The 23,555-nt window shown below is 54.7% G+C and overlaps 10 protein-coding genes across 10 annotated transcripts; 6 read left to right on the top strand and 4 right to left on the bottom strand.

The window, feature by feature from the left end:
- Positions 1 to 657: 657 nt before the first annotated feature.
- IAQ61_009819 (uncharacterized protein) lies at positions 658 to 2,317 on the top strand (the record flags this gene model as incomplete). Its single annotated transcript, XM_003838506.2, has 3 exons — positions 658 to 675; positions 733 to 805; positions 873 to 2,317. 3 exons carry the CDS (start codon positions 658 to 660, stop codon positions 2,315 to 2,317), a joined length of 1,536 nt encoding a protein of 511 aa, XP_003838554.2.
- A 1,165-nt stretch (positions 2,318 to 3,482) lies between these two features.
- IAQ61_009818 (uncharacterized protein) lies at positions 3,483 to 7,220 on the bottom strand. The gene is made up of 3 exons (XM_003838507.2): positions 6,387 to 7,220; positions 3,836 to 6,336; positions 3,483 to 3,731 (listed from the first exon to the last, which is right to left on the bottom strand). Exons 1-3 carry the CDS (start codon positions 6,955 to 6,957, stop codon positions 3,495 to 3,497), a joined length of 3,309 nt encoding a protein of 1,102 aa, XP_003838555.2. The 5' UTR covers positions 6,958 to 7,220; the 3' UTR covers positions 3,483 to 3,494.
- A 646-nt stretch (positions 7,221 to 7,866) lies between these two features.
- IAQ61_009817 (uncharacterized protein) lies at positions 7,867 to 9,136 on the top strand (the record flags this gene model as incomplete). The annotated part of the gene is made up of 2 exons (XM_066098551.1): positions 7,867 to 7,890; positions 7,952 to 9,136. 2 exons carry the CDS (start codon positions 7,867 to 7,869, stop codon positions 9,134 to 9,136), a joined length of 1,209 nt encoding a protein of 402 aa, XP_065951710.1.
- A 3,441-nt stretch (positions 9,137 to 12,577) lies between these two features.
- IAQ61_009816 (uncharacterized protein) lies at positions 12,578 to 13,027 on the bottom strand (the record flags this gene model as incomplete). The annotated part of the gene is made up of 1 exon (XM_003838511.1): positions 12,578 to 13,027. One exon carries the CDS (start codon positions 13,025 to 13,027, stop codon positions 12,578 to 12,580), a length of 450 nt encoding a protein of 149 aa, XP_003838559.1.
- Positions 13,028 to 13,629: 602 nt separating this feature from the next.
- IAQ61_009815 (uncharacterized protein) lies at positions 13,630 to 14,384 on the top strand (the record flags this gene model as incomplete). Its single annotated transcript, XM_066098550.1, has 3 exons — positions 13,630 to 13,824; positions 13,893 to 14,162; positions 14,196 to 14,384. Coding segments are annotated over 3 exons (654 nt in total), but the record flags the coding sequence as incomplete, so codon positions are not given.
- A 1,298-nt stretch (positions 14,385 to 15,682) lies between these two features.
- Positions 15,683 to 15,892, bottom strand: IAQ61_009814 (uncharacterized protein; the record flags this gene model as incomplete). Its single annotated transcript, XM_066098549.1, has 1 exon — positions 15,683 to 15,892. One exon carries the CDS (start codon positions 15,890 to 15,892, stop codon positions 15,683 to 15,685), a length of 210 nt encoding a protein of 69 aa, XP_065951708.1.
- Positions 15,893 to 16,072: 180 nt separating this feature from the next.
- IAQ61_009813 (uncharacterized protein) lies at positions 16,073 to 16,861 on the top strand (the record flags this gene model as incomplete). Its single annotated transcript, XM_003838513.2, has 1 exon — positions 16,073 to 16,861. One exon carries the CDS (start codon positions 16,073 to 16,075, stop codon positions 16,859 to 16,861), a length of 789 nt encoding a protein of 262 aa, XP_003838561.2.
- A 539-nt stretch (positions 16,862 to 17,400) lies between these two features.
- On the top strand, positions 17,401 to 19,035 carry IAQ61_009812 (uncharacterized protein; the record flags this gene model as incomplete). Its single annotated transcript, XM_003838514.2, has 1 exon — positions 17,401 to 19,035. One exon carries the CDS (start codon positions 17,401 to 17,403, stop codon positions 19,033 to 19,035), a length of 1,635 nt encoding a protein of 544 aa, XP_003838562.2.
- Positions 19,036 to 20,203: 1,168 nt separating this feature from the next.
- On the top strand, positions 20,204 to 21,927 carry IAQ61_009811 (uncharacterized protein; the record flags this gene model as incomplete). The annotated part of the gene is made up of 3 exons (XM_003838515.2): positions 20,204 to 20,326; positions 20,398 to 20,485; positions 20,540 to 21,927. 3 exons carry the CDS (start codon positions 20,204 to 20,206, stop codon positions 21,925 to 21,927), a joined length of 1,599 nt encoding a protein of 532 aa, XP_003838563.1.
- An 82-nt stretch (positions 21,928 to 22,009) lies between these two features.
- On the bottom strand, positions 22,010 to 23,485 carry IAQ61_009810 (uncharacterized protein; the record flags this gene model as incomplete). The annotated part of the gene is made up of 1 exon (XM_003838516.2): positions 22,010 to 23,485. The coding sequence occupies one exon, from the start codon at positions 23,483 to 23,485 to the stop codon at positions 22,010 to 22,012; it is 1,476 nt and encodes a 491-aa protein (XP_003838564.2).
- Positions 23,486 to 23,555: the final 70 nt, after the last annotated feature.

Raw genomic sequence — 23,555 nt, 5'->3', positions numbered from 1 at the left:
ACCTCACTAGGAGCGCCCAAATTACCACGCCTCGTGAGCCCGAAAATTGGCTTCGTCTCTGCGTTCCAGAAGCAGCCACGAGCGGCCGCTAGAACTTTGCTAAAGAGTGCTGGATGGCCTTGCCTCGTCGCCATCGACTGTTGTCGCAGCTTCCAGAGACCTACTACCGGTACTACCTGCTCGTGTGCGGTATTTACCTGGGTTGTTGCTGGAATCTCCCGAATCCAATTTCAAAGGCCAGATATTGCGCAAATTGCCTGTCTATTTATACAGCATTATGCTGGTGAGATACGAATGATTACACGAGAATCTCTGAACGGGTCGCTTGCTAGGCTTCTTCCACAATATCCTGCGATACTATAGTAGACCAGGGAAGCCGTTGCTCGTCTTTACTAGGAGGGTAATAGGTAGACTCTGTAGAATGCAGGGGCGGATCATGGCAGCCTGCATAGGTGCGCGTCCATCACAGCTCCTGCTGCGTTGATGCTTGTTGGCCAGATGGGTAGTATACCATGCATCCCACGACCATGACAATGACTTGCGAGCTTCTTTACCAGCATTCAACTCTGCAGCACTACACGGAACGAGATCGATGAGCGTCCAACAGCAACATCGAGCCAGCCCAATCTCGGATCGAAGCAGCGATTCAACGTCTACATGGCCCCCTTGCAGCAAGTTGGTTGATTCTTGGTCCGCGTAATATGTTTGACAGCCTGCTCAATCTCGACCTAGGCTATTTCTACAGTCCCTAGTACGGCCGCAGATGTTGTCCTTCAAGGGCATTGTCAGCGTTACGAGAGCAAAGGTATGGACATTTTGATCGACCACAACACCATTGGGCGAGCGAGTCTGATAGGTACCGGTACCGGTAGTAGGAACATGGGCAGACCATGCAATAGCCCATCCAGACCCGCCCAAACCTCCACCAACTCTAATCTCCATGTCCAACGAGGCTGAACACAGCCAAACCTTGGACACGATATACGATGGGCCATCCCCGGACGGCGGTGTCGCTCTCCCTCCATCTGAAACAATCTTGGGGAATTCTGGACACCCTCGCCGAAATTTGGCCTCTGGTACACAAACACCATCCCGACGTGCCAATGTCCGCACTCGGCGATCTCACCATGGCCCACTGCTTTCACAGTCGCCAGCCCGCGCAGGACACACTTCGCGCATGCACCAGATTTTTGAGAATGCGGCGCGTGGGTGTACGACTACGTGTGCGGACGTGGGAGGCGTCGCCGTCTTGTACCCGCAATTGCCTAATATCTCGCGAAAAGCGTCTCCAGGGAAGCACGAGCGTACACAGCATGCGCCCAGTAGTTTCAAGGACGAATCTGGTCTGCGAGCAGACTCGCCGTGTCGCTCCACCGGTTCGAGTCTCAACGGTCCACAGGCAGATCTACGAGTGCTACAGTGCGTACCTGTATCCGAGCGTACTTCGGGATCCTGGTCCGACGATTCAGGCTACATTATTGCAGACGCTTGTCGGAAAACAGGTATCGCTGTGTCTCCTAGCCGACGTGTTCGGGACTGGCTGTCCAGTGTCTATGAAGCAGTCGATCTGACCGACACGATAGAAGGCACAAAAGGTAGGCATATACGCCACATTGCTACCGCGCAGCCTAAGGTAGGTTCTAGTATCAAAGACCGCGTACCAGTCGGCAAACCCGCGTCACCATCATTGTCTGCGGCACTGAACTACTCACGAACGGAACCAACAGCTTCCTTTCTACTCGCAGCTACAGCAGATGATGCCTTCATCAGTGACCACCAAATCCACATAAACCCCACACCACAGTCATACAAACCATCCCATACCACTCTCCGCAACACCCCCATCCCCCACAGACTCAAAGAATACATACCCGAAATCTGCGAACGACTTGACTTCGACACCGCCACTACAAGAGCAAAGACTCATCCACCAACCACACAAACACCATGCACAACACCAACCCACGTGAACCAAAACCACACCATACACATCATCTCAACATACCCACCTACCCAAGACGCCGACATCGTCCAACTCAGCCCCCTCAGTCCCAACGTATGCCTCGAGCGCGGTCCCGCGCGGCATCATACCAGCCCCGGATCTCCCACTCTCAATCGGGCTTCTGCGTCTCGTGGGGCAACACGTCGCTTTTTCCCACGCTCGACACGGTTCAAGGAGGATGTTGGATCACCGTTAGCGCTGGGTGCAGCTTGTGATGCGGATATGGAGATTGCCCTCGCTGCTGTAAAGGCAGGCGTTGACTTGGGTGTTGGGGACGAAGATCACGGTTGGGGTGGGAACGGTGTGGTTTCTTGACGTGGGAAACCTGGGGCGAGATTGTAGGCGGGACGTCAAGTCATGGCAATGATGAAGCGTTTCTGTGGATGGGGGGGATGTTGAATGTTTGTCATGGCGTTGGATGTCATGTCTCTATTGCTTCGATGATATGGTGTAGTATTGGAGTTGGGAAGATGGAATGTTTATACTCGATCACAGTTTACACGAATCGTTACGTCGTATCACACCACACCACGCTTTTCAAAGCCTCTTATTTGTCCATCCATGTACAACAACCTTCACCGCACGCAAAAAACAGCACAGAAGCCTCATGCTCTCTGTACTGTCTCCATGTGCGCGGCCATGGGGGGCGTATTTCAGGGAAAGGGTTTTGTGGGATAGGTATGAAATGACATGTGCGTGTGTACATGCTGTGTGTGACGAGCTGGTTGATGTTGGGTTGGGTTAGTTTCGCTGCTGCTGGCTTGGAGTTTGTTTGATTACCTTTTGTTGCATCCCCTTAGGCTAGCTTTTATTGCATCACCTCTGATCCCATCACATCAAACACCACCGCGCCGCATCACATTGAATCATCTCTGATCCCATCACACCGACCCCCATCCCATTTCACCCACCCCACCACCGCAAACCGCAGCCACAATATCCAAACCACCCCTCGACCCCACCCCACCCCACCAACCAAACCAAACCACCCAGACAGACAGCAGAGGGGAAAGCAAGAAGACTCAAGACCATGCTTGCATATAGCCAGCAGACAGCCAAGTTGTCATACGTAGCGTAAGATGCTGGTTAGCTTATTCCATCTATCCCATATATTGGTTAGCTTATTTCATACATCCAATCCATCCAATCCAATCCAATCCACCTCGAAACCCCTATACACATTCCCACAACTCTCAAGCAGTACTTAACATAAAGCAAGAAAGAATACGAGTAAGAAGAACGATGATGAGGAATCGCGAGAAACTAGGGAGAAAAAAAAAAGGTCATGTGTCCATACCGGTATTTGGACACATGTCTCTCTCTCTCTAATAACCATCCCCCCAAAAAACGCCAAAGACAATGCAAATGCACATAAAAGGAAAAATACCATGGTAGCAATTACATCCCCCCCTCCATGCTTCAATATTTACATCCCCAACCCCCACTCCCCCCTCCTCACACCCCCCTCTTTCCCCCTTCCCCCGCATTCCACCTACCGCCTCTCCACCAACAACAAATGCATCGCCAAATACGCCAGCACCACAAACGCAGACCCAAACACAGCGAGACCAATACAATCCGTCCACAGCGCAGCCGTGTTGAACCCAAAAGAGCTCAGGATAGCCGAGCCGGGCACCTCGATATCCAGCCCGTACTTGTGGTCGATGAGGGAGAGGTATTTGACTTCGTTGACGATGAGGCCTTCAAAGGCGTAGTGGAAGATGGAGAGCTGTGTGTGGGATTGGGTTAGCATGGAGGTGTTGATGAGTTGATAGAGGAGGGAGGGGGCTTGTTGAAGAGTGCAAGCATGGGGCAAAGAATGAGGAAACTTACAGATTGCAGCCACTTTGCAATAGCGGGGATACTCTCCTTGTTCAGGAAGAAGCCCGAAAACAACAGACTAAACAGCATGACAAGGACACCAATGAGATTCGCGACCCCAGAGTTGCGAAACACGATGCCGATGAAGAGGAAGATGGCAGCGGCCGCGAGGTTGAAGAGGGTGAGGAAGAGCTCGAATTTCAAAAAGTTGGCCCAGGCGGGTATGAGGCCGGTCATGGGATACACGATGATGCCGAGGATGAGCGGAGGCAGGAGACGCAAGGGGATGATGTCGAAGAGGACCTTGGCGAGGAAATACGAGGGCGGGGAGTAGTAGCCCTTGGCGCGCTCGCGGGTGAAGAGGAGGCGTTCGGGAGCAAAGACGGTGAGGATGGTCAAGCTGCTGAAGCCGAAGAGCGAGAGGACGAACAAGAACAGGCCGAGACGGTTCTGGAAGCCCTTGATATCGTCGGTGAGACCGTAGAAGAGAAAGCCGAGGAAGACTGCCAACACGATGGCGATGGCATAGTGGGTGAGCATGAGCATCGGGTTGCGGTACAAGTTACGCCATGTCCGCCGAGACAGGATGCTGAACTGGCCGAAGAATCCAACCTTGCGGAAGCCCTTCAACTTGCCAGCCGCTACAAAACCGTTGAGGTCCGAGACTCCGTTTGTGCCGTTGGCTTGGTTTGCACTGGCGACCGCACTAGCAATGTCTTCGCGTAAGCTGGCAGCAATGTCCGAGGCGTTGTACGCGTTGATGAGAATGTCCAGATTGGTTCCAGTACTGCCATTGGCAGGCGGTGGGTACTCGTCAGGGTCTTCCAGAATCTGAGGCGGTACACCACCCTGTTGACGTGTGAGCTTCAGCCATTGAGCCTTGATGGCGCCTCGGCGATCATAGGGGACCTCGTCGTCAGTCTTGGGTGACATGGTGCCGTCCTGTAGAGAGGCAGTCTTCTTCCGAGTAAACAACTCGCGCTCTTGCTGCTGCTTGATCGAAGTCCTCCGCTTGCCCTTGGGTCGTATGCTAGAGTTGCTCGGACTACCTGGCACGTCTCTGTCGAATTCGGATGTGTTGATACTTGGGATGGACTTGACAGCAATGGCGCTGCTTGCACTGGTGTGGAGACCTTCTCTGTTGAACAGGGAGCTATCCTCGTCTATGGTGTGACGGGCTGCGCTTGCGTGCATAGTAAGATCGACAATGTAATCCGCAATATTGAAGCCAGGTGGGCAAGTGTAGCCAATGTCGTCGAAATAGGCTTGACAGTTTTCAAAGGGCCCCGAGTAGACGGCCCTACCTTTGGCGAGAAGAATCAGTTGATCAAAGAGAGCGACAATGTTGGACCGCGGCTGGTGGATCGTGAAGACTACGGTTCGGTTGTAATTTTTGACGAGGTTGACAAGACATTCCACAACATTGAAGGCGTTAAAGGCGTCCAGTCCACTCGTAGGCTCATCCAAGAAGAGAATGCTGGGTGATGTGACGAGCTCGCAGGCAATACCCACACGGCGCTTCTCACCACCAGAGATGCCACGCCCACTCTCTTCAGATCCAATCTTTTGATTACGAATGTGGTAGATGCCCAGTTGGCGTTCGACGTCTTCCACCTTCTGCTCCTTGGACATGCGGCTCATCTCCCTGGGCAGGCGAAGCAGGGCTGAATCTAGAATGGTCTCGTGAACGGTCAATGTCGGAAGGAGGGTATCCTCCTGGTCAACAAATCCAATAACACCACGGAACTCGTCGTCCCTGATCTTCTCTCCATTCAGGTAGAAGTCGCCACTGGTAGCACCAATCTTGTTCTTGCGCGCCAATATGTCCAGAAAAGTAGTCTTTCCAGCACCCGAAGCCCCCATGATGGCAAGGAGCTCTCCAGGGTGGACTGCACCCGAGATGCCAGTCAAAATCTGCTTTCCGTTTAGGTTGTACGCGACATTTTCAAAGAGGAGAGCGGCAGGCTTGTGATCGGCCAGCAATTTGGCATTCTCATCTTCCTCGTCGTCTGAGAGGTGGATGGCGCCATATCGCTGGTATTCGTTGCGATGAGTCAGGTACCAAATGCCCAGGATAGCTGCCACGATGAACAGAGCGCATCCCGCAATGACACCGGCGATCAACGGCGTATTGATCTTCTTCACTGGCCTCTCATAGCCGGGCACCTCGGTGTGATACAAGCACTCGCCCGTGTCGCATTGCAGGAAGATGCTCTCGTCTCCGAAAATGGACTGGATCAAGTCGTTCATGGCAGGTTCGGAGAAGACGCTTCCGCTTTCCTTGCTGTTGGTCGAGGCAATGGACCTGAATTCAGCAGGACCCTTGATGCTCTCCTTCAGAAAGTCTCCAATGTCCACCGAGCCGTCCTCTCCGCAGAGCATCCTGTCGGGCACACACTCGCACTTGATATTCTCGCATCGGTATTTTGTGATGTTGCGGTCGGATTCGGCTGTGAACTGCGAGGTGCAGGTATCGAGGGAGCAGTAGAACGATTCGCGTTGGGCGACCCAGACTAGTTGGAGCTGTCAGCCAAAGGAGTGAATTTGGACCGACAAGACTTACACTGGAAGTTGCACTCTTCTGATTCGGCGTTGCAGGAGAAGGTGGCCTGCGGCTTCTTTTCCTTTAATTGATCGAGAATCTTCCGGTTGGTGATGTCGCAGATCTGGTAGTTCTCCTTGACCAGTTGGCCGTCTTTGTAGCACACGCCACCCTCGCCTTCTGGCATGAGAGCATTGCAAGCTTGATTCGTCTCGCAGACGTTGCAGTTGATGCCTGTCCAGCCCTCTTTGCACTGGCACTCTGCCTCGCCTCCACGGGGTGCGCGGTCTTTGCCATCTGCCAGCGAGCCGCACAGCGGTTCTGAGCAGTCTACTCCCCCGAAGCCTGGCGGACAATTGCATCGGCCGTTGGCTTTGCTACAGTCGGCGAACTGGTGGCACTTGAAGTCGTCGAGGTTGCAGTTGAAGCATGGCGGACATCCGTCTGGGCGATCATCGTACAAGGAGAAGAGGGAAGCTTGCGAATCGGGGAGCGAATAGTTGGCCAGCGTTTTGTGAGCTGCAGAGCTGCCTGTCAGACTGATCAAGGCGAGCAGCGACGCCGCCCAAGCTGTTTGGCGCATCGTGTGCATGTATGAGGCGCAACGCGAGGGAAGCCTGCTGTCAGTGGCGTGTAACCACCCAGATCAGCCAGCAACAAACGGAGCGACTGTTGGCGGCGGTAAAGGACCATGCGAGCCCAATAGCTCAGCAAGGTCGGAACGGGATGGCGAGAGAGAGCGACGAAGGATGGTGGAGGTGGCGAGAGGAGCAGAAGGATGCGGGCGCAGCACACATGGACGATGATGGTTGCTGGGCGGTATCATCGGCTATCCGTACTGCCCATGTGTTGTTGATACGATGATTCGTGGGGGCTCCAACACAGCCAAGCTTCATGGCTACTATGGCGAGGGGCCCACCGCTACCGGTACTAGGTAGGCCGAGGCACAAGCCATGCATCCATTCACTGGTTAGAGTACATGGGGGAGCACAGTACTACATCATACAAGCAGGTGTCACGATAATTCCACTGACCTATGTGAGTCTTGACACGTCAAGTTGATCGGCCACAATCTGCATTGGACGGAGAGCCAAGGCCATGGTCGGATGGGTAGGTAGTACCCAAGTAAGTGACCAAGTAGCTCAGTGCCGAGCAGCTCTACCTATGAAGCTCTACCTATGAAGCTCTACCTATGAAGCTCTACCTATGAAGCTCTACCTATGAAGCTCTACCTATACAGACAGAACTAACTTGAACCTGAAGGCGAGCCGGGCCCCTCTCCCTCTACCGGTACCGGTATAGCTAGGCCGGCCCGCTCGAGTGGAAACCATCTGCGAACTTCGGTAGCCATTGGACAACGCGCCCTATGTCAACTACCATCCTGCTCTAGACTGCACAACTATACCATACTTGACAGTCGGACGGGGAAATAAATGTTCAAGAGGCCAAACTTCCCCTCTCCTGGACAGAACTGAACCGAACTTCAATCACGCTAGGCAAGATGGTCAAGATCGACGAGTTTGCAGTAGAAGCAGTATGTACCTGTTACCCCGCATGATCTTGACTCTTGAATGTACAGTGGCAAGGCTGACTCTGCGCAGTGGATGGATGCACATGAGCACAACTGCAAGTACAACATTGCCGAAACCTGTTGTGCCTCCATCTCCATCGACCAACTGCGAGAGCTCTCCGAGAACAAGACAGGACCAGTCATCGACACGGCCAGGATCCTCAACTACGGCACCATACGCGGATCCGACGAGCTACGCAACAACCTCGCGCGCCTCTATTCAGCCAAAGTCACTGACCCCTTGTCTCCCGACAACATCCTCACCACAGCCGGAGCCATCCAAGCAAACTACCTTGCCGCCTACGCCCTCGTTGGCCCCGGCGACCATGTCATCTGCCACTATCCAACCTACCAGTCCCTCTACGACGTCCCCAAGCAACTAGGCGCAGAAGTCGACCTGTGGCAAGCATCTCCCGACAACAAATGGATCCCGAGCATCGACGACCTCAAAGCCCTCCTCAAGCCCAACACCAAACTCATCGTCCTCAACAACCCCAACAACCCCACCGGCGCCGTCCTCGGCAAATCCTTTCTCCAACAAGTCATCGACATTGCCGCCGCATCCAACATCACCATTCTCAGCGATGAAGTCTACCGCCCCCTCTTCCACTCCATCGGGCCTCTCGACAAGGACTTCCCGCCTTCCCTCCTCTCCATCGGCTACCCCAACGTCCTAGTCACCGGCTCCCTCTCCAAAGCCTACTCCCTCGCCGGCATCCGCGTCGGCTGGCTCGCCTCACGCAACCCAGACATCATCAACCGCATCGCCTCGGCACGACACTACACCACAATCTCCGTCTCGCAACTCGACGAGCAAATCGCCGCCTTTGCCCTCCACCCTTGCACCGTCCACGCCCTCCTCGCCCGCAACATCCAACTCGCAAAAACCAATCTCGCCCTGCTCGACCGCTTCGTCATCAAGAACGAAGACGAGTGTGACTGGGTGCGCCCCTTGGCCGGTACCACGGCTTTTCTCCGCTTCCACCGCGAGGGCAAGCCTGTGGATGCAGTGGATTTTTGCAGCAAGTTGCTCGAGCAAACGGGCGTGCTGCTGGTGCCGGGGTCGACGGCGTTTGGCCGCGAGTGGAAGGGCTATGTGAGGATTGGGTTTGTGAATCAGACGGAGGTGGTGAAGGAGGGATTGGATGCGCTGACGAAGTTTGTGAGGAGGCAATTGGAGGATGTGAAGCTTGCTGAGTAGGGGGCGTGGTGCACTGTAGTTGTAGAAATGCTTGGGGTGTTGGACGGGAGGGGTGGGATACATGCTCGACCAAATACTTTCCAATATCAGCACTACACGATCCAGCACAATTCTGATGAGCAAAGAACTGAACCGGCGTCGGTGAGTGATGGGTTGTGACACACCAGTACACATCTGCACATCTCACCAACGCCCAGCCGCGCGCAGCAGGCACTTGTGTACCGGTACAACGATGACACCGACAACGACGATCACAAGGACAAGGCCAATCGTATACCTACATGTACCTACTATGTACCTAGCCTGCACGCCCACGACACGACGCATGCACGACACCAGCGTAAACAAAGTGTGGGACTGCACGTTGTGCGTTGGATTTTAGTTGCAGCGGGAGATGTTTGATGTATTGGCGATGGGGGTGGGAGTTAGCTTAGCTCAGTGCTAGTGGAAGGAGGGTTGTGGGTTGATGGGCGCGAGCTGGGAGAAGGGCTGGGTTTTGGATTTGAAAAGGAATGGATTGTGGAGTATTGTACTGTCTGCTATACCCAGTAGGCGCCAGTGTTGTGTCAACACAAGCAAGAGTAGACAGTAGCAAAGCCGTATCCAATAAATCCACGTCGGGCATACCGTACATGCACAAGGCAGGACTACTGCAACCCAAACGCAGCCAGGAAAAACCAGGGAACGAATTACAACACCATCTACCCCACCGTACCTCGCTTGACCTGCCTACACTATCCCATCCCACCCAGCAAGAAGAAAATCTCTCCCCAGGAAACCTCGAGTAGAAGAGAGATCGAACGAGACAGCTGTGTGCGTGCGTGTAGCTTTGCAGAGTCGATGCGACACAGCGATACTCCCGTGCAGCACAGTTTTGGATTCGGTTTCAGTTTCAGACAGCAGAGGCAATGTGTTCTATACCTTTAAAAAGGGGAAGAGAAATAGGAAGAAGAGGGTTTGCAAACGGGTGGGGTTGAAACCTTTTTGCTGATGGGAGGAGGGGTTGATTTGGAATCGACAAGGAAACGACTGTGTACTCTAGGGTAGGGATATAAGGTATAAGTTTCAGTAGCATTGCGAACGCGGGAATAGCAGGTTTCAGAAGGAAAAAGAGGCAGCGAATGGGAGGGAATGGTTCGCTGATTCGCCAGGTTCTGGGTTTCTGGGATACAGTGGTACTCCTAGCGATGGGGAGGCAGTAGGGTTCACATGAAAGGTTCAAAGTCTTGCAGGATGGCCGCCGGTTGTGGGGATCGATAGAGGGGAGCGGATATACAGTTCCTGTAGCTGGTTGGTGGATGCTGGTCGTTCATCTCCGTGCACTTTGTGTGTGGGTTTGATCGAGATATTGTCTTGCAGGGATGAGAGCGTGATGGGATGAACAGTTGAACAAGCAAAACCGCACCGCCGCATCTGCGATCGCGCCTGTTGGTGCGAGACATCAGGAGTCCACTCTGATGAGATGCGATCGTCCGCAAAGAGTCGGCACCCTGCAGTAGAGTACAATCCAGTGCAGTGCCTTACCGACACCACCACCACCACCGCCGCCCTACCTCCCCCATCGCCAAAACCCAAGACCAAAACCGCAAACACCGACCAAAAAAACCTACGGCGCAGAAAACACTCAATAATGTATACCGCCCCCCCATCGCCCACCCGCCTACCATCGCACCAACGTACCTCTTCTTCCCCGCATCCACTCTAGACTACTGGTAGTCGTGACTCTAGACCTCCCACACCGTTACTAACCCGACCTAGCGCCTTCTACATTCAGCGCAATGCGCGAGGTGTGGCAAGTGGATCTTGTGGCGAGGGGAGATCGCTCATCGCTCATCGCTCATCGAGATTGACATTGCCCATTGATGTTGACATCGGGATTGACATCGGGATTGACAAATCGATGTGGGAAATTGGGTGTGGCGACATGGAGTATCGAGATGGGAGTTTGGATTTGTGATGGGGGGTGGGGTGTGAGACTGTGGCGATGGGGGTGGTGTGGATGGGATGGGATGGGATAGGATGGGCTATGATGGTGAGTATGATGATGATGGTGAGTGTGCATGTGCCTGTGTCTGTGCATGTGCATGTGCAAGCTCGCCGTGGTTCATGTCGTGATGTGATGTACCGCAGATCTAGTAGTACACACACTCCCAACGGTACCAAGGACGTGAGCCTGACGCAACAAGAAAAAGAATTCCACATTTTCTACCTTTCACACCGTGTTTCATTCGACAGTCCAAGTAACGTGCTGCAATGATTCGCCCCCCGCTCCTCAGAATCATCTCCTTTACGCGTCACATTTCCATCTCCAACCTCAACCCAACGTCTACTCTACTACTACAACACTACACGTAGTCCTCGTGCTCTCCCCCTCCCATCTAGTAGAGTCCCGGTATTCCCCAACCCCCCCACAGAACCCTCAAGAACTCTCTTCCCTTTCCCCTTCCCTCCCCTTCCCTCCCCTTCTCCCAATCAACCCAACCCAACCCAACCAACTCCTACCCCTTCCCACCCAATCACCCGACCACTCTGCACGCGCACTGCGCACATGCATGCATGCCCCCTGCACATGATGTAAACGCACAGACGCATTTTACTATATTGTAGCCATCCGGTTTTGAACTGCTTTGCGATGCGGGCTGGAGATTTCGATCTCGGGAGGGTTGTGGGGGGGGGGGGGATGTTTGGAGCAGGGGGGGTTTGCCGGCGGGAAAGGAGGTGGGGCGGGTGTGGGTCGGGGTTGTGGAATATTCTTACTGTGTCCTCCTATGTGCCAGTGTTGTACGGGTGCAATAGAATGTGTTGGAAATGCCATGTGATAGGTTGGTAGGTAGGGTACGATAGGAGTGAGTCAGGTGGAGGGAGGGAAGGGGAGAGAAGATGGGGGAACGTGTGAGAGGGAATGGATTCGTTTGTGGAATATTCGAGGCGTGGGTTATTCACGACTGTGCAACAAGTTGGTGATGATGGGTATTTTTATTTTGCTACCCTAGGTCAGACCTGCTGCCTGTCTGCGTTCCTGTGGCAGAAGGGAAAGGAGAGTATCATGGCTCTCGTCTCCCATTCTCTGAACCGAATTCAAAACGAATCCCCTGTATCCTCCTCGGTGGCTTCTTCCGATCTCTGTTCGTGTGGTAATTGGTCCATTCCCCAATCTCTCCTTCATCCCCCCATGTTCCTCTTCAGCCGTTACTGTGAAGATGCCCAATGGCCATGTTCTGCCATCTCCGTCCCGTGTGTTTTCAACCCGATGATGGCATGACTCCAGTGGCCAGCGTTGAAGGTGATGGCCCAAGTCGGTCGGTGTGTTGTGATTTGGATCCAGCGTAGTAGTCGGTGATGTGTGACGTGGCTGTAATAGGATGTGTGTGTGTGTGTGTGTGTGTGTGTGAGTATAGGTGCTCGTGTAGTTTGGCAAGAGATAGCGTAGGCCTAGAGGGCTCAGCCAGCGCTGTAGCCCGTCATCTTGGCACAATGACTGCAATAGTAACGGTTGGTGCCAATCTGGAACATGTTGCCATAGCCTTCGCGACGGCAGCGGCAACAGCACGGCTGGCAGGACAGCATGCCGTGGCTGGAGATGGACGAGTTGGAACTGGTGGACGAGGTGCTGGAGGCTCGTTGCTGCAGTGGCTCGGCCGAGGGACGGTGGGCAGCCTGGGTCTGGAGTTGCAGGAGACGCGAGGCGTCCGGAGGGCTCGACATGTACGAGAAGGGGGAGGGTCGAAAGGCCAGCAGAGGGTTGCAAGGGTCCGAGGGTGTGTAGGATTGGTAGTCAGACGTCGGCGTGGCCAGAGGTGTTTCCAGCGAGAAGTGGACGGCAGGAGGGATACTGAAGTAGCAGACAGGCTCAGGATGCGACGGGTCTGGTGTGTAGAGATCTGCGGTCATGGTATTCTGCAGGCAGGTTTATGGGGATACAACAGTCGTAAGGATGACCAGGTGAATGGCAATCATGGCATGGCATGTGGGATCGCAATGACTATATGCTTGGGGGGGGGAGGAGACGATCGAGCGATGCACAAGGGCACAGTGGCGGGTACGAGGCCCGGTGTGGCAGGCCAGCGCTGATTGGGCAGGGGGGGCAGAGGGGCTGTGGATTGCGACGCTTCGTGAGCACCTGCCCAAGCGGCTGGGATCAAAGAGGCAGATTTTCCTAGGCGGGGGGCGCGCATGCTTTCTGCGGCCTGGTGGTCAAAGGGCGTCAAGTTTCCTGAACGAGGCAAAGCTGTTGCGGTAGCCGGTCTTCGATTCACTCGGTCATTCTAGATCGGAGCGACTCTTGCAAGGAACTGGTTTCTTGTGCTGCAACGGTAGTGACTGGGTAGCCACGGGGGTAGCCACTGGGTAGCCACCAATCGGGCTGCCCCACGCCTAGAGACACAATCGCGATCTGGCGCAAACGGTGGCCACTAGGTAAACAAGTACTGATACTCCTACTAGAGTAGTCCACCATCTTCAAGTCTTCCAGAGTACCTACTACTCTAGAGTAGAGTACTAGCTTGAACGCAACGCTTTCTTCACACCATGAACCTGCCTTTGCTCGCCGGACTCATCTGCTTGCCGGTGCTTCCTGCTTCCCTCATTGGCCGTCCAGCTGCGAATCCGAACACACCCGCGCCCACTTCACGCTTTTCGACTCACCTCCCTCCGCCCTCACACACGCTCGGTTGCTGTGGACAGGGAGGGTATGTAGAGCGCGGTAGGGCGGCCATGCAAGGTTTGGCTGCTGCCGCTGCATACAGCACAGGCGCAGCACAGCCTCTTGGGCATCCCCCTGACCTGGGCAACGCGCTGCTGGCTTGCGCAACATCTTACCCAGAAGTGGCTTGGACAGCTCACAACTCAGTACTCAGCTGCTGCTGCTGCTGCTGCTCACGGCCCGGACGCGGCCACCTGCATCGCCAACACCCTTCTTTTTAGGCAGCAATCCTATCACAGGTACCCAACTGGCCCCCGGCCTCATTCTCTACAACCGACAAAGGACAAGGTTGGCCTTGCTCTATTTGCGACAGTTGGCAACTTTGTCCTTCTGAAACTTACTCTATGACTCCTCCAGCTTTCTTCGCTCTCTTTGCGGGACGGTCCGTTAGGTGAGGCCTGGTGCTTGCCCATGAACCCTACACGCCCACCAACCGAACCGGTCCTTTGCGACCAAAACAGTACCATTATGCGTTACCGACCATCATCCCTCACACGCGTTTTCATAGCAAAGCCCAACGACATGCTTAGAAATGAGAATACCTAGGTGATGGTCTGCTCATCTGCTTTTCTGCATGCCTGCACCCGACAGTGAGGCGAGCCTGAGGCCAGAATCCCCCCTCTTGCTCATTCGAGAGTAGCAACGCCATGGCTTTGGAAAGCAAAGTAGCTTTTGTGGCTCATCTAGATTCCTCACCGACAAACTCCAGACTCCCAGAGTGTACATGGTACCTGGACTGACACTTTCGGTCCATCGCACCTACTACGAGATATCATATGATCTCCTAGGAGTACTTCCCTGTCCGTGAAATTGCTTGTTGGGGCAAGGGACCACACGGTCTAGGCCATGAAGCATCGTGTGACAAACACCACAGAACCACACCAAATCTGCCCTTGATGCTGGATTTCCACGCTCCATATTGGGGGACGGACGCGCTGTATGGCCGCCAAATTTCATTGGGCCTATCGCTGCTCTGCTGCAAGAAAGTTTGATGCAACTGCTGATCGGTTGAAGTGGTTCGGTGCTCGCCCGATCCAGCCATGTACAAGTACATGTGATGGGCCCTGATCAACAGGTACAGGCGACACAGTCCATAGGGCCACGGCGCCACCCACCATTGTAACTGTTGTACCGGTACAATGCGTACTGTTACCCCAGCGACTTCAACGGCATAGCCATTCCACATTGCCCATGGCCAACTGGCGCAATCCCGCAAATTCCTCATGTTTCATCTACGGTGCATAGCAGACGGGGCCCACAATGGTTCACGATAGATGTGCAAATGTGGACCCTGGGCATTCTGATCCGCGCGGTCGGTTCATCATGGCCTGAGATGGTTCCATGTAAACATCGGTACTTGTGTGTACACATCATGGTACAATCCAAAGTTACCTACCGTAGGTACTGTGTACTTGATGCATGGCTAGGTATTTCCCCACTTTGCTAATTCACAAGTCGAGATGATCACACCACAGCATGTACATGTTGTCGTACAGACGTGCATTGGTACTCTACAAGATGAATTGCAGATAGGGTACTTCTAGACCTCGCCCTTCCGGTGAATACTCTTGTGGCGGGCTGGATGTCTGCACGTGCAGCTCGTATACCGTAACCCAGACACAGCCTCGGAACCTTTTGGGCCTAGCACTCACTGGCCACTCGCTGCACTTGTCGTCATGGATGAAGCCGCTCATAGCAGATCATGTGCAGTGCACGGAGACTTGTTTCTCAGCACAATTCCATCCAAGGTGTCTCTCGTCGTTGTTGTCTTTTTCCATCCATATCCAAACATCGCCAACATGTCTTCTTGTTCTTTGGACGTTTTGCTTCTGCTGGCTGCTGGGTCAGCGCAAACCGCGGGACGCCAGGCTGATAGGGCGATATGATTTCTGCACAAGATGCTGCACGTCTGGCTCAATAAAGGATCGGCCTTCTACGCCGAACCCGCGTTTCACAATCAGGACCTTCGCTACCGCCTGCCTCATCCTACTTCGTTGCCTGTCGCCGTCGCCATCGCCGTTGTTGTTGTCGCCGTCGCTGTCGACTGCTTCCATCGTGAGGTCTCATCGTCAAGCGCGTGCTGCTACGTCACTATCGTGGTTTCGTTCCGACCGCCCCACCCATTTTCTACCCCTCCATATTCCTCGTCCTCCCACATTACAAACCACTTCACCTCCCACACGACACACACACACACACACACACACACACACACACGAGCGTCTGAAGCCAACATGGGGAAACCACCGAACCTATTCGCTTTCAAGAGCACCGACGAGCTCGCGCGGTCTTTGCGCGAATACATCCTCCAATGCCAGAACACTGCGCTCGAGCGCCACCAGGTCTTTCGCGTAGCCGTCTCTGGTGGCTCGCTGCCCAAGACGCTTGCACAGGCGCTCCTCCAGGAGACTTCTGGCGACGGCAAGGTGCAATTTGACAAGTGGGAAATCTTCTACGCCGACGAGCGCGCCGTCCCCCTCGACCATGAAGACAGCAACCACCGGCTGGTGCAGGAAGAGCTTCTTAGCAAGATACCGGCCGAGCTCGGGAAGCCCAAAGTCTTCCCCATTGATGTCAAGTATCTCGACGACGTCCAGGAACTGGCCGACCAGTACGAGAAGACGCTTGTCAGTGTCTTTGCTGCAAGGGACAGTGTCAAATTACCCCTCTTCGATCTGCTTCTACTGGGTTGCGGACCAGACGGCCACACCTGCAGCTTGTTCCCAGGATCTGAGTTGCTTCGCGAATCAGAAGCCTGGGTCCTCCCCATCTCCGACTCGCCAAAGCCTCCGCCAAAACGCATCACCATTTCCCTGCCAGTCGCACAACACGGACTGAAGATCGCATTCGTTGCGACGGGCGGCGGGAAAAAGGACGTTTTGCGACAAATATTCGACACGGAAGAGGGCCAGCAGCTGCCTTGCGGTCTGATCAACACCAAGGCCGGCGAACGAGTGAGCTGGTTTGTGGATCAACCCGCCATTGAAGGCGTCGCCTATCCAGCACGTCGCGGCAGCCTCTAGAGTGCGTTTGCGGGCTCTTTACGGATGGGAAATCCACAATGTCGGCGATTTGGACGGTACTCCGCCCCCTCTACAGAGCAATGGACTGTGGTTCTGAATTTGTGCTTTCGCGATATATCCGCCTCGAAGTTGAAGGGCCACAACATCTCGAAGTAAGCATTAGGACAGTCTCTTACGAGGTAGATATGAATAGAATACACTTCTTTCTCTCGTTACTCCAATCTGACTTTAAACATCTGCCACGCATTCGTCGTACCATGCTGCTCCTTACTCCAACGCAAGAGCCACTCATTCATGACTAAGCGACAAGGTCCCTGCAGTAACACCCATGTTTCGCCCTGTTTGTTTTCGCTCAACATCACTCCGTCGACGCATGTCGTCTTAGCACCGCCGTGCAACCCAGAACCAAATAGTGCAAGTGGTCAATTGCGATAGCTGAATTATCGATCAGGCCATTCCTTCTGTGCATCTTGGCAACGCTAGGCAAAGGACACGCGAGCTCGACCCAACCCTGCTCCACTTCATCCGACGAAGCAGACATGAGCAACAGCGAGAATGCTCGCTCGATGACGCGGCCGTCTCTCATTCGACCAGTATCAAACCATAATTCTAGTGAAGTGTCCAAGTCGCGATTGGTCCAGCCCAGATATAGCACGCGATCAAGCATCTCCGTCAATGCCAACAATCAATGTACTGACAAAGATGAACCCCCTTCGCCCACTAAGACCTCAAGTCGGTCATCTGAATCCACGAAGCCAGTAGCCGGAGTGGCTGCAGAGGGCACAATGCCGACCCGGCTCCGTCCACGTTCAATGTACCAAACAAGGAGCACCACATCACAACGAGCAGAACAAAGTGCGAAGAGCAGTTCACAATCGATGCGACCACCACCACCACCACCACCACCACCACCAGTTAGCAAAATCCCTGAAACACAAGCCGGCGGACTAGGCCGAGCCCAATCCCTCCGCAGGCCAGCCGTTCCCTCTCAATCCACTCGGCCTGCGGGAGCCGCCTCCCACTCTCGAACGCAGTCTGTGAATGCTGCAGTATTCACTCGCAGAGAAGCTGCAAAGACAGCGGCTACGCTGGAGCGACCCAAGTCTCTCGTTGGAGCAGCGAATGCTGGTGTCAGAGCCAATGGACCATCGACTGATACGGCGACTAGCGGTGGGAGCGTGCCTGGCCGACTTGGTGCACACCGACGTGCAGCAAGTACAAAAGCTAAACTCGAAACATGGAGCAGCAGCTCAGAGTTGAAGCCAGCACCACGGCCTAAAGAGTCTGATGCGACCCAAACAGGCCATCGAGACGGTGCCCCCGAAGGACAGAAGAAAACCAGTAGACCAGCTTTCTCAACTTTGCAGCAACATTTCACACCTCGCAAGACGGGAAAAGCACCCACCTCGACTTTCTTGCACCCAGCTCCCAGTTCAGGACCTCAAACTCTGCCGCCTGAGATCAGCAACCTTCAGACCGAATTGTTGCAACTTCACCTGCTCCACCAGTCCTGCAACGACGTATGCAGACAGTGGGAGCTCAGCGCAAAAAGGAGCTTTCGCACACGCTTCGAGGAAGTGGCAAGTCTGCACCAAACCATGCTGGAGCACGAACGAGCCGGTCAAGAGCAAAAGAATCTCCAGTCCCTCATCGACTGGAGCACAGGCCGATCCCCAACCGGACTGGCCGAACACATCCAGGCACTCTCAGCGCCCCTGCATGAACTCCCCTCGCTCGTCGAACCCGGCGGCCGCCTCCAAAGACAGGTCGCCGCGTTCGAGCACTGGATCTCCTGGGTGCAAGACGTACGCCGTGCGCGACAAGACCCCACCACCGCCGCAACAACAACCGGCTCACGCACCATCGAGGGTCTCGGCGACTCATGGAAATCGGAAAACACAAGCCTCGTGCGCAAGTTGGCGTCTTTTGCGCGCGCGCTGGATACCCTCGACGCGGCGCCGCCCACGCCCGGATCCAGTCTTGCGTGCATTGTGCAGTCGTGCAAGGCGCTGATGGCGGCTGCCTTGGAGGAACTGCAGCTCATGCATGTGATTGAAGCCGAGTTGGTGGCTAAGGAGCAGGGTTGGGTTGAGGAGCGGTTGGGGATGATTGCGAGGGGGGTTGGGGGGTGTGAGGTGGAGGGGTGTGATGAGGGTGCTGCGTGGCGGAAGTAAAGGGGTTGTATGATGCAAAGGATATGGCCCATTGGGGAGGTTAGAGTGCCGCGTACTCATACTCCATCATGTATTGTGGTGCTGGTTTGTGGCGATTTGGGTGTTACAGCTACATAGGTCGCCTGGTTAGTCACATACAGTAGCCTCAGGTTCCACGGGCTCTCCCGGTATCATTATACGAGGGGGTTACAGCGGTGCAGCAAAAGAGTTTGGAATCTTGAATAGAAAGACGAGATCTTGGTTAGCTGCTGATACTCGAAATAATCTCACTATTCCCATGATCGGCATGTATACACAACATGCTCATGCCCACACTCGCAAATCCCTATGCAATAACACAGTACAATACACCATACCACCATCAATCCCCACCTACAACCCCCCAACCACCCCCAGTCCACTTATCTCGAAACATGGCACTCGTATTAGTCAATTCGATTCTATCCAGAGCTCAAGCATCTCCCCCTTCCATCTCCATCCGAGCAAAATCTCATCTCCCCAGACGCCCTTGACGCCATAAACGCGCTTTACCGTACGTCCTACCGTACCGTATGCCGTGTCTAGTGCATCTCCTGCGTAATCAGAGGGAGTAAAGCGAAACGCAGATTTCGGAAGATAGGTATGGTTGGTTTGATGGCTTGCTTGTTTGAGGATATATTTGCGCAGTAGGAGTGGTGGCTTTGTACAAGTCTGCTTGCTTGCACACATTGTACTGGACTGGTACCTCTTACCGCTGTACTCTTTTGTACGATGGGTGCTTCTTCTCCAACTCGGTGGGGAAAGACCCCGCAGGGTGGTCATAGCTCTCTTCTCGAGGACCCCGCAACGTCACATCTACGATATGATACGCTACGGTATCTCGACGCAGGCTTTGAGGACTTGAGGCTGCTTCACCGTTGAGCGAGTAGTGTCATCTGAACACGGGTGCGTGTATGTGTATGTATGCGTGGCTATCTGGCCCATTACCAAGGCATTGAACAAGCCCCAATCGCTGGAGTTGTTACTTTCTCTGGGTACCTGCACCGGTGCCGTACCTAGTGCCCCGCAATTTCTTCCCCGAGAGCAACCGGTAGGGACGTGACCTAGGCTGTCTACCGTACATCGCGCCGTTAGCACCGGTATAAGAGAAGGCTTGGGACGCGGGACGCGATAAAGAAAAAGGTTCGATATGAGGTCGTTTGCAGCGAGTGCGCGGGCTGTTGCAAAATCGAAAAGTGTTCAGAGTCGGTTTCAGAGGGCTGGGCTGCCGGTTTTTGTGAAGTCGAGGGGGTATGCGGGAATGGCTCCTACTGTATGTCTTATCTTGCTTTCTCTCACGTTTTTTGGGGTGGTTAGGACGGGTGTGCTGACGATTTGGTGTAGTTGAATGATCAGTCTCTTTTCAAGACTCGGGCATATGTCAATGGAGAATGGATAGGTGCAAAGTCGGGCAAGACCTTTGAGGTCCACGGTGAGATTTATATCAACTACAAAGCTTGTCGTAACGTCGTCTGACATGCCATAGATCCCGCAACAGGCAAATTGATTGGTACGATGCCTGAGATGGATCGTGCTGATACTGAAGCTGCCATTGCCGCTGCATCTGCCGCCCTCCCATCCTTCCGCAAACTGACCGGCCGCGAACGCTCGCGGATGCTGAGAAAATGGTACCAACTCATGGTGGACAACGCCGACGACCTGGCCAAGCTGATAACGTGGGAGAACGGCAAGCCCATCGCCGACGCAAAAGGGGAAGTGACCTATGCCGCGAACTTCTTCGAGTGGTTCGCAGAGGAAGCACCCAGGCTGTATGGCTCCACCATTCCGGCCTCCGTCGCTGGAAACCGCGTCTTTACGATCAAAGAACCTGTAGGGGTATGCGGCCTCATCACACCCTGGAACTTTCCCGCCGCAATGATCACTCGGAAAATCGGTCCCGCTCTTGCAGCAGGATGCACCGTCGTCGCCAAATCCCCTGGCGAAACACCCTTCACGGCCGCCGCCCTGGCCGAACTCGCCCACCGCGCTGGTATCCCAAAGGGCGTCGTCAACTTCGTCACGGCGCTTGACAACACACCTGAAGTGGGCGAGACGCTGACGACCAGCAAGACGGTCAAGAAGGTCTCTTTTACCGGCTCCACGGGCGTCGGCAAGCTCCTCATGAAGCAGTCAGCCTCGACGCTCAAAAAACTCTCCTTTGAACTCGGTGGCAACGCGCCCTTTATCGTCTTCGACGACGCCGACCTCGACACCGCCGTCTCTGGCGCAATCTCCTCGAAATTCCGCTCCTCGGGCCAAACCTGCGTCTGCGCCAATCGCTTGTACATTCAATCTGGCATCTACGACGCCTTTTGCAACGCCTTTGGCAAAAAAGTTCAGGCCTTTAAAGTTGGCAATGGCTTCGATCAGGGAAACACACACGGCCCGTTGATTCACGACCGCGCCGTCGCAAAAGTCGACGCACACGTCCAGGACGCAGTCAAACACGGCGCCACCGTCCTCGTCGGCGGCCACAAACTTGACCACCTAGGTGCCAACTTTTACCAGCCCACCGTCCTCCGCGATATGACGGCGGACATGCAACTCGCCTCGGACGAAACGTTTGGACCTGTGGCTGGTCTCTTTTCTTTTGACACAGAGGCCCAGGTCGTCGAGCTGGCGAATGCGGCCGAGGTTGGGTTGGCGGGCTATTTCTTCAGCCGCGATGTCCAGCGCGTTTATCGCGTTGCCGAGGCTCTCGAGGTCGGCATGGTCGGTGTGAATACGGGCTTGATATCCGATGTGGCGGCGCCGTTTGGCGGTGTCAAGGAGAGTGGGTTTGGGAGGGAGGGCAGCATGTTGGGTATCGACGAGTATGTGACTACGAAGACTGTGACGTTGGGTGGGAATGGCGAGGCGTTGCAGGGGAAATGAGTGAGCAAGGGGAAGTTTGGTGGGTCTCTGGTCAGGTAGGGAGGGTTGTATATCTGTATGTATATGTACGGTTCTTTCCTCTCTAGTTCAACGCCAAAGCGCCACCGTTGGCACGAGATTTGAACTTCCTTGGACCATTTTCAGACGTCGAAGGATAATCTTCGACTTTCAACCCGCGCCTCCACTGCGCCATCTGCTCACTGAACGCCTGTTCCTCGCTCGTCAACTCCCGCTTCCTCAGCCTATTCGCACCCGCACCAGCATGACTATTTCCAGCGCCCAAACTACCGGCAACACAATGGTTCTTGCCCCCCCACGCCGTCTCCGCAACCCTCTTCCACAGCGCCGTCATGTCCACCATCATGGGCTTTGTATACAAAATCCTACAATCCGCCGTCTCATAGACAAACTGCAGCGGCGTCTGCGTCTCATCGCCATCGCGAATGGCATCGCGAAAGTTGATACCCCCCGCGCTGAACAAGGCGGCGCGATCAAAGAACGTCTGCTCCCAGTACTGTCCCAGCACCGTCTTATTGAGCTCCTGGGACTCGGCGAGCGACGAGTTGGTAAACGTGATTGTGTCGTTTGCGATGCTCCGGACCCCGGGGAGACTTACTCCCTGCGTGCCCCTTGTGCCGCCAATGTGCTGGGTGAGACCGGGGCGGGGACGGCCGCCGAGGGCGACGAATTGCACGCCTGCGCGCTGGCGCATGAGTTCGGCGAAGACGGCGCAGGTGGAGGCGCAGATGCCGTCTGTGACGACGACGATGTCGGCGGCGTCAAAGGGGGTGGTGTTGTAACTTGCCAAGGGGCCGTAGCCGTGGATATCAACATAACCGTTGAAACGCGTCATCACGTCGCCGAGGTTCCAGCGGAAGAGATTGGTGAAGTTGTCGCCTTTTGCCTGGACGGGGCCGAAGAAGGCGTCCCAGCTAGGGAAGGGTTTGGAGTTTACGTCGAGGTTGGATTCGTAGTTGAGCCAGTTTGAGACGATTTGCAATTGGCCGTATAGCGCTGGGTCTTCCTCGTACGACAGGTTTGTGCGGGTAAAGGCTTTGGAGAAGCGAGACCATTCTGTGCCGGCAATGTAGAGGTCTTCAAAGGCGCGGGCGCGATCGGCGGCCGCGTGGTCGATTAGGGTGGGGAAGAGGAGCTTGTACATGTCGTAGGCTAGCAAGATGGTACCTCCACTGTTATGCTGCAGGTCGATGATGAGCTTCTTCTTGCCATCCTGCTTGGCACGCCTGAGGAACTCTACGGCCGTGTCCTGGAAGGACTGGTGGCCGCCGTAGGAAACAAAGTCGGGGATGGCGAGAACGGCAACGTCAGATGTTTCCTTGTCGAGGTAGTAGCCTCTGATCAAATTGTCAACTTGACGGACGACGGGAGGTGGGTATCCCGGGGCTGGGAGTGGTGTCTCGGCAGAAGCGCTCTGGTTCGTAGGTGTCGGTATCGGTGGCCATGGTTGTGGCAGGGGCGGGTTGCCCGTGTACCAGACTTGGTAGAGGCTCTCGCCATCCGTGACGTTGTTGAAGTGGGGAAGTTGGACAGTCGCCATGTTCTCGTAGGAACGAGTGGTACCGTTTTCAAACAAAAAGTCAGTAGTCGGACCGGGGTAGTGCTGAGAT

This window comes from Plenodomus lingam (genome assembly GCF_022343315.1).
Source record: "Plenodomus lingam strain CAN1 chromosome Unknown contig_6, whole genome shotgun sequence".
NCBI classification, from domain to species: domain Eukaryota; kingdom Fungi; phylum Ascomycota; class Dothideomycetes; order Pleosporales; family Leptosphaeriaceae; genus Plenodomus; species Plenodomus lingam.
The sequence above is the reverse complement of the archived record's forward strand: the minus strand, read 5'-3'. Positions and strand labels throughout refer to the sequence as shown.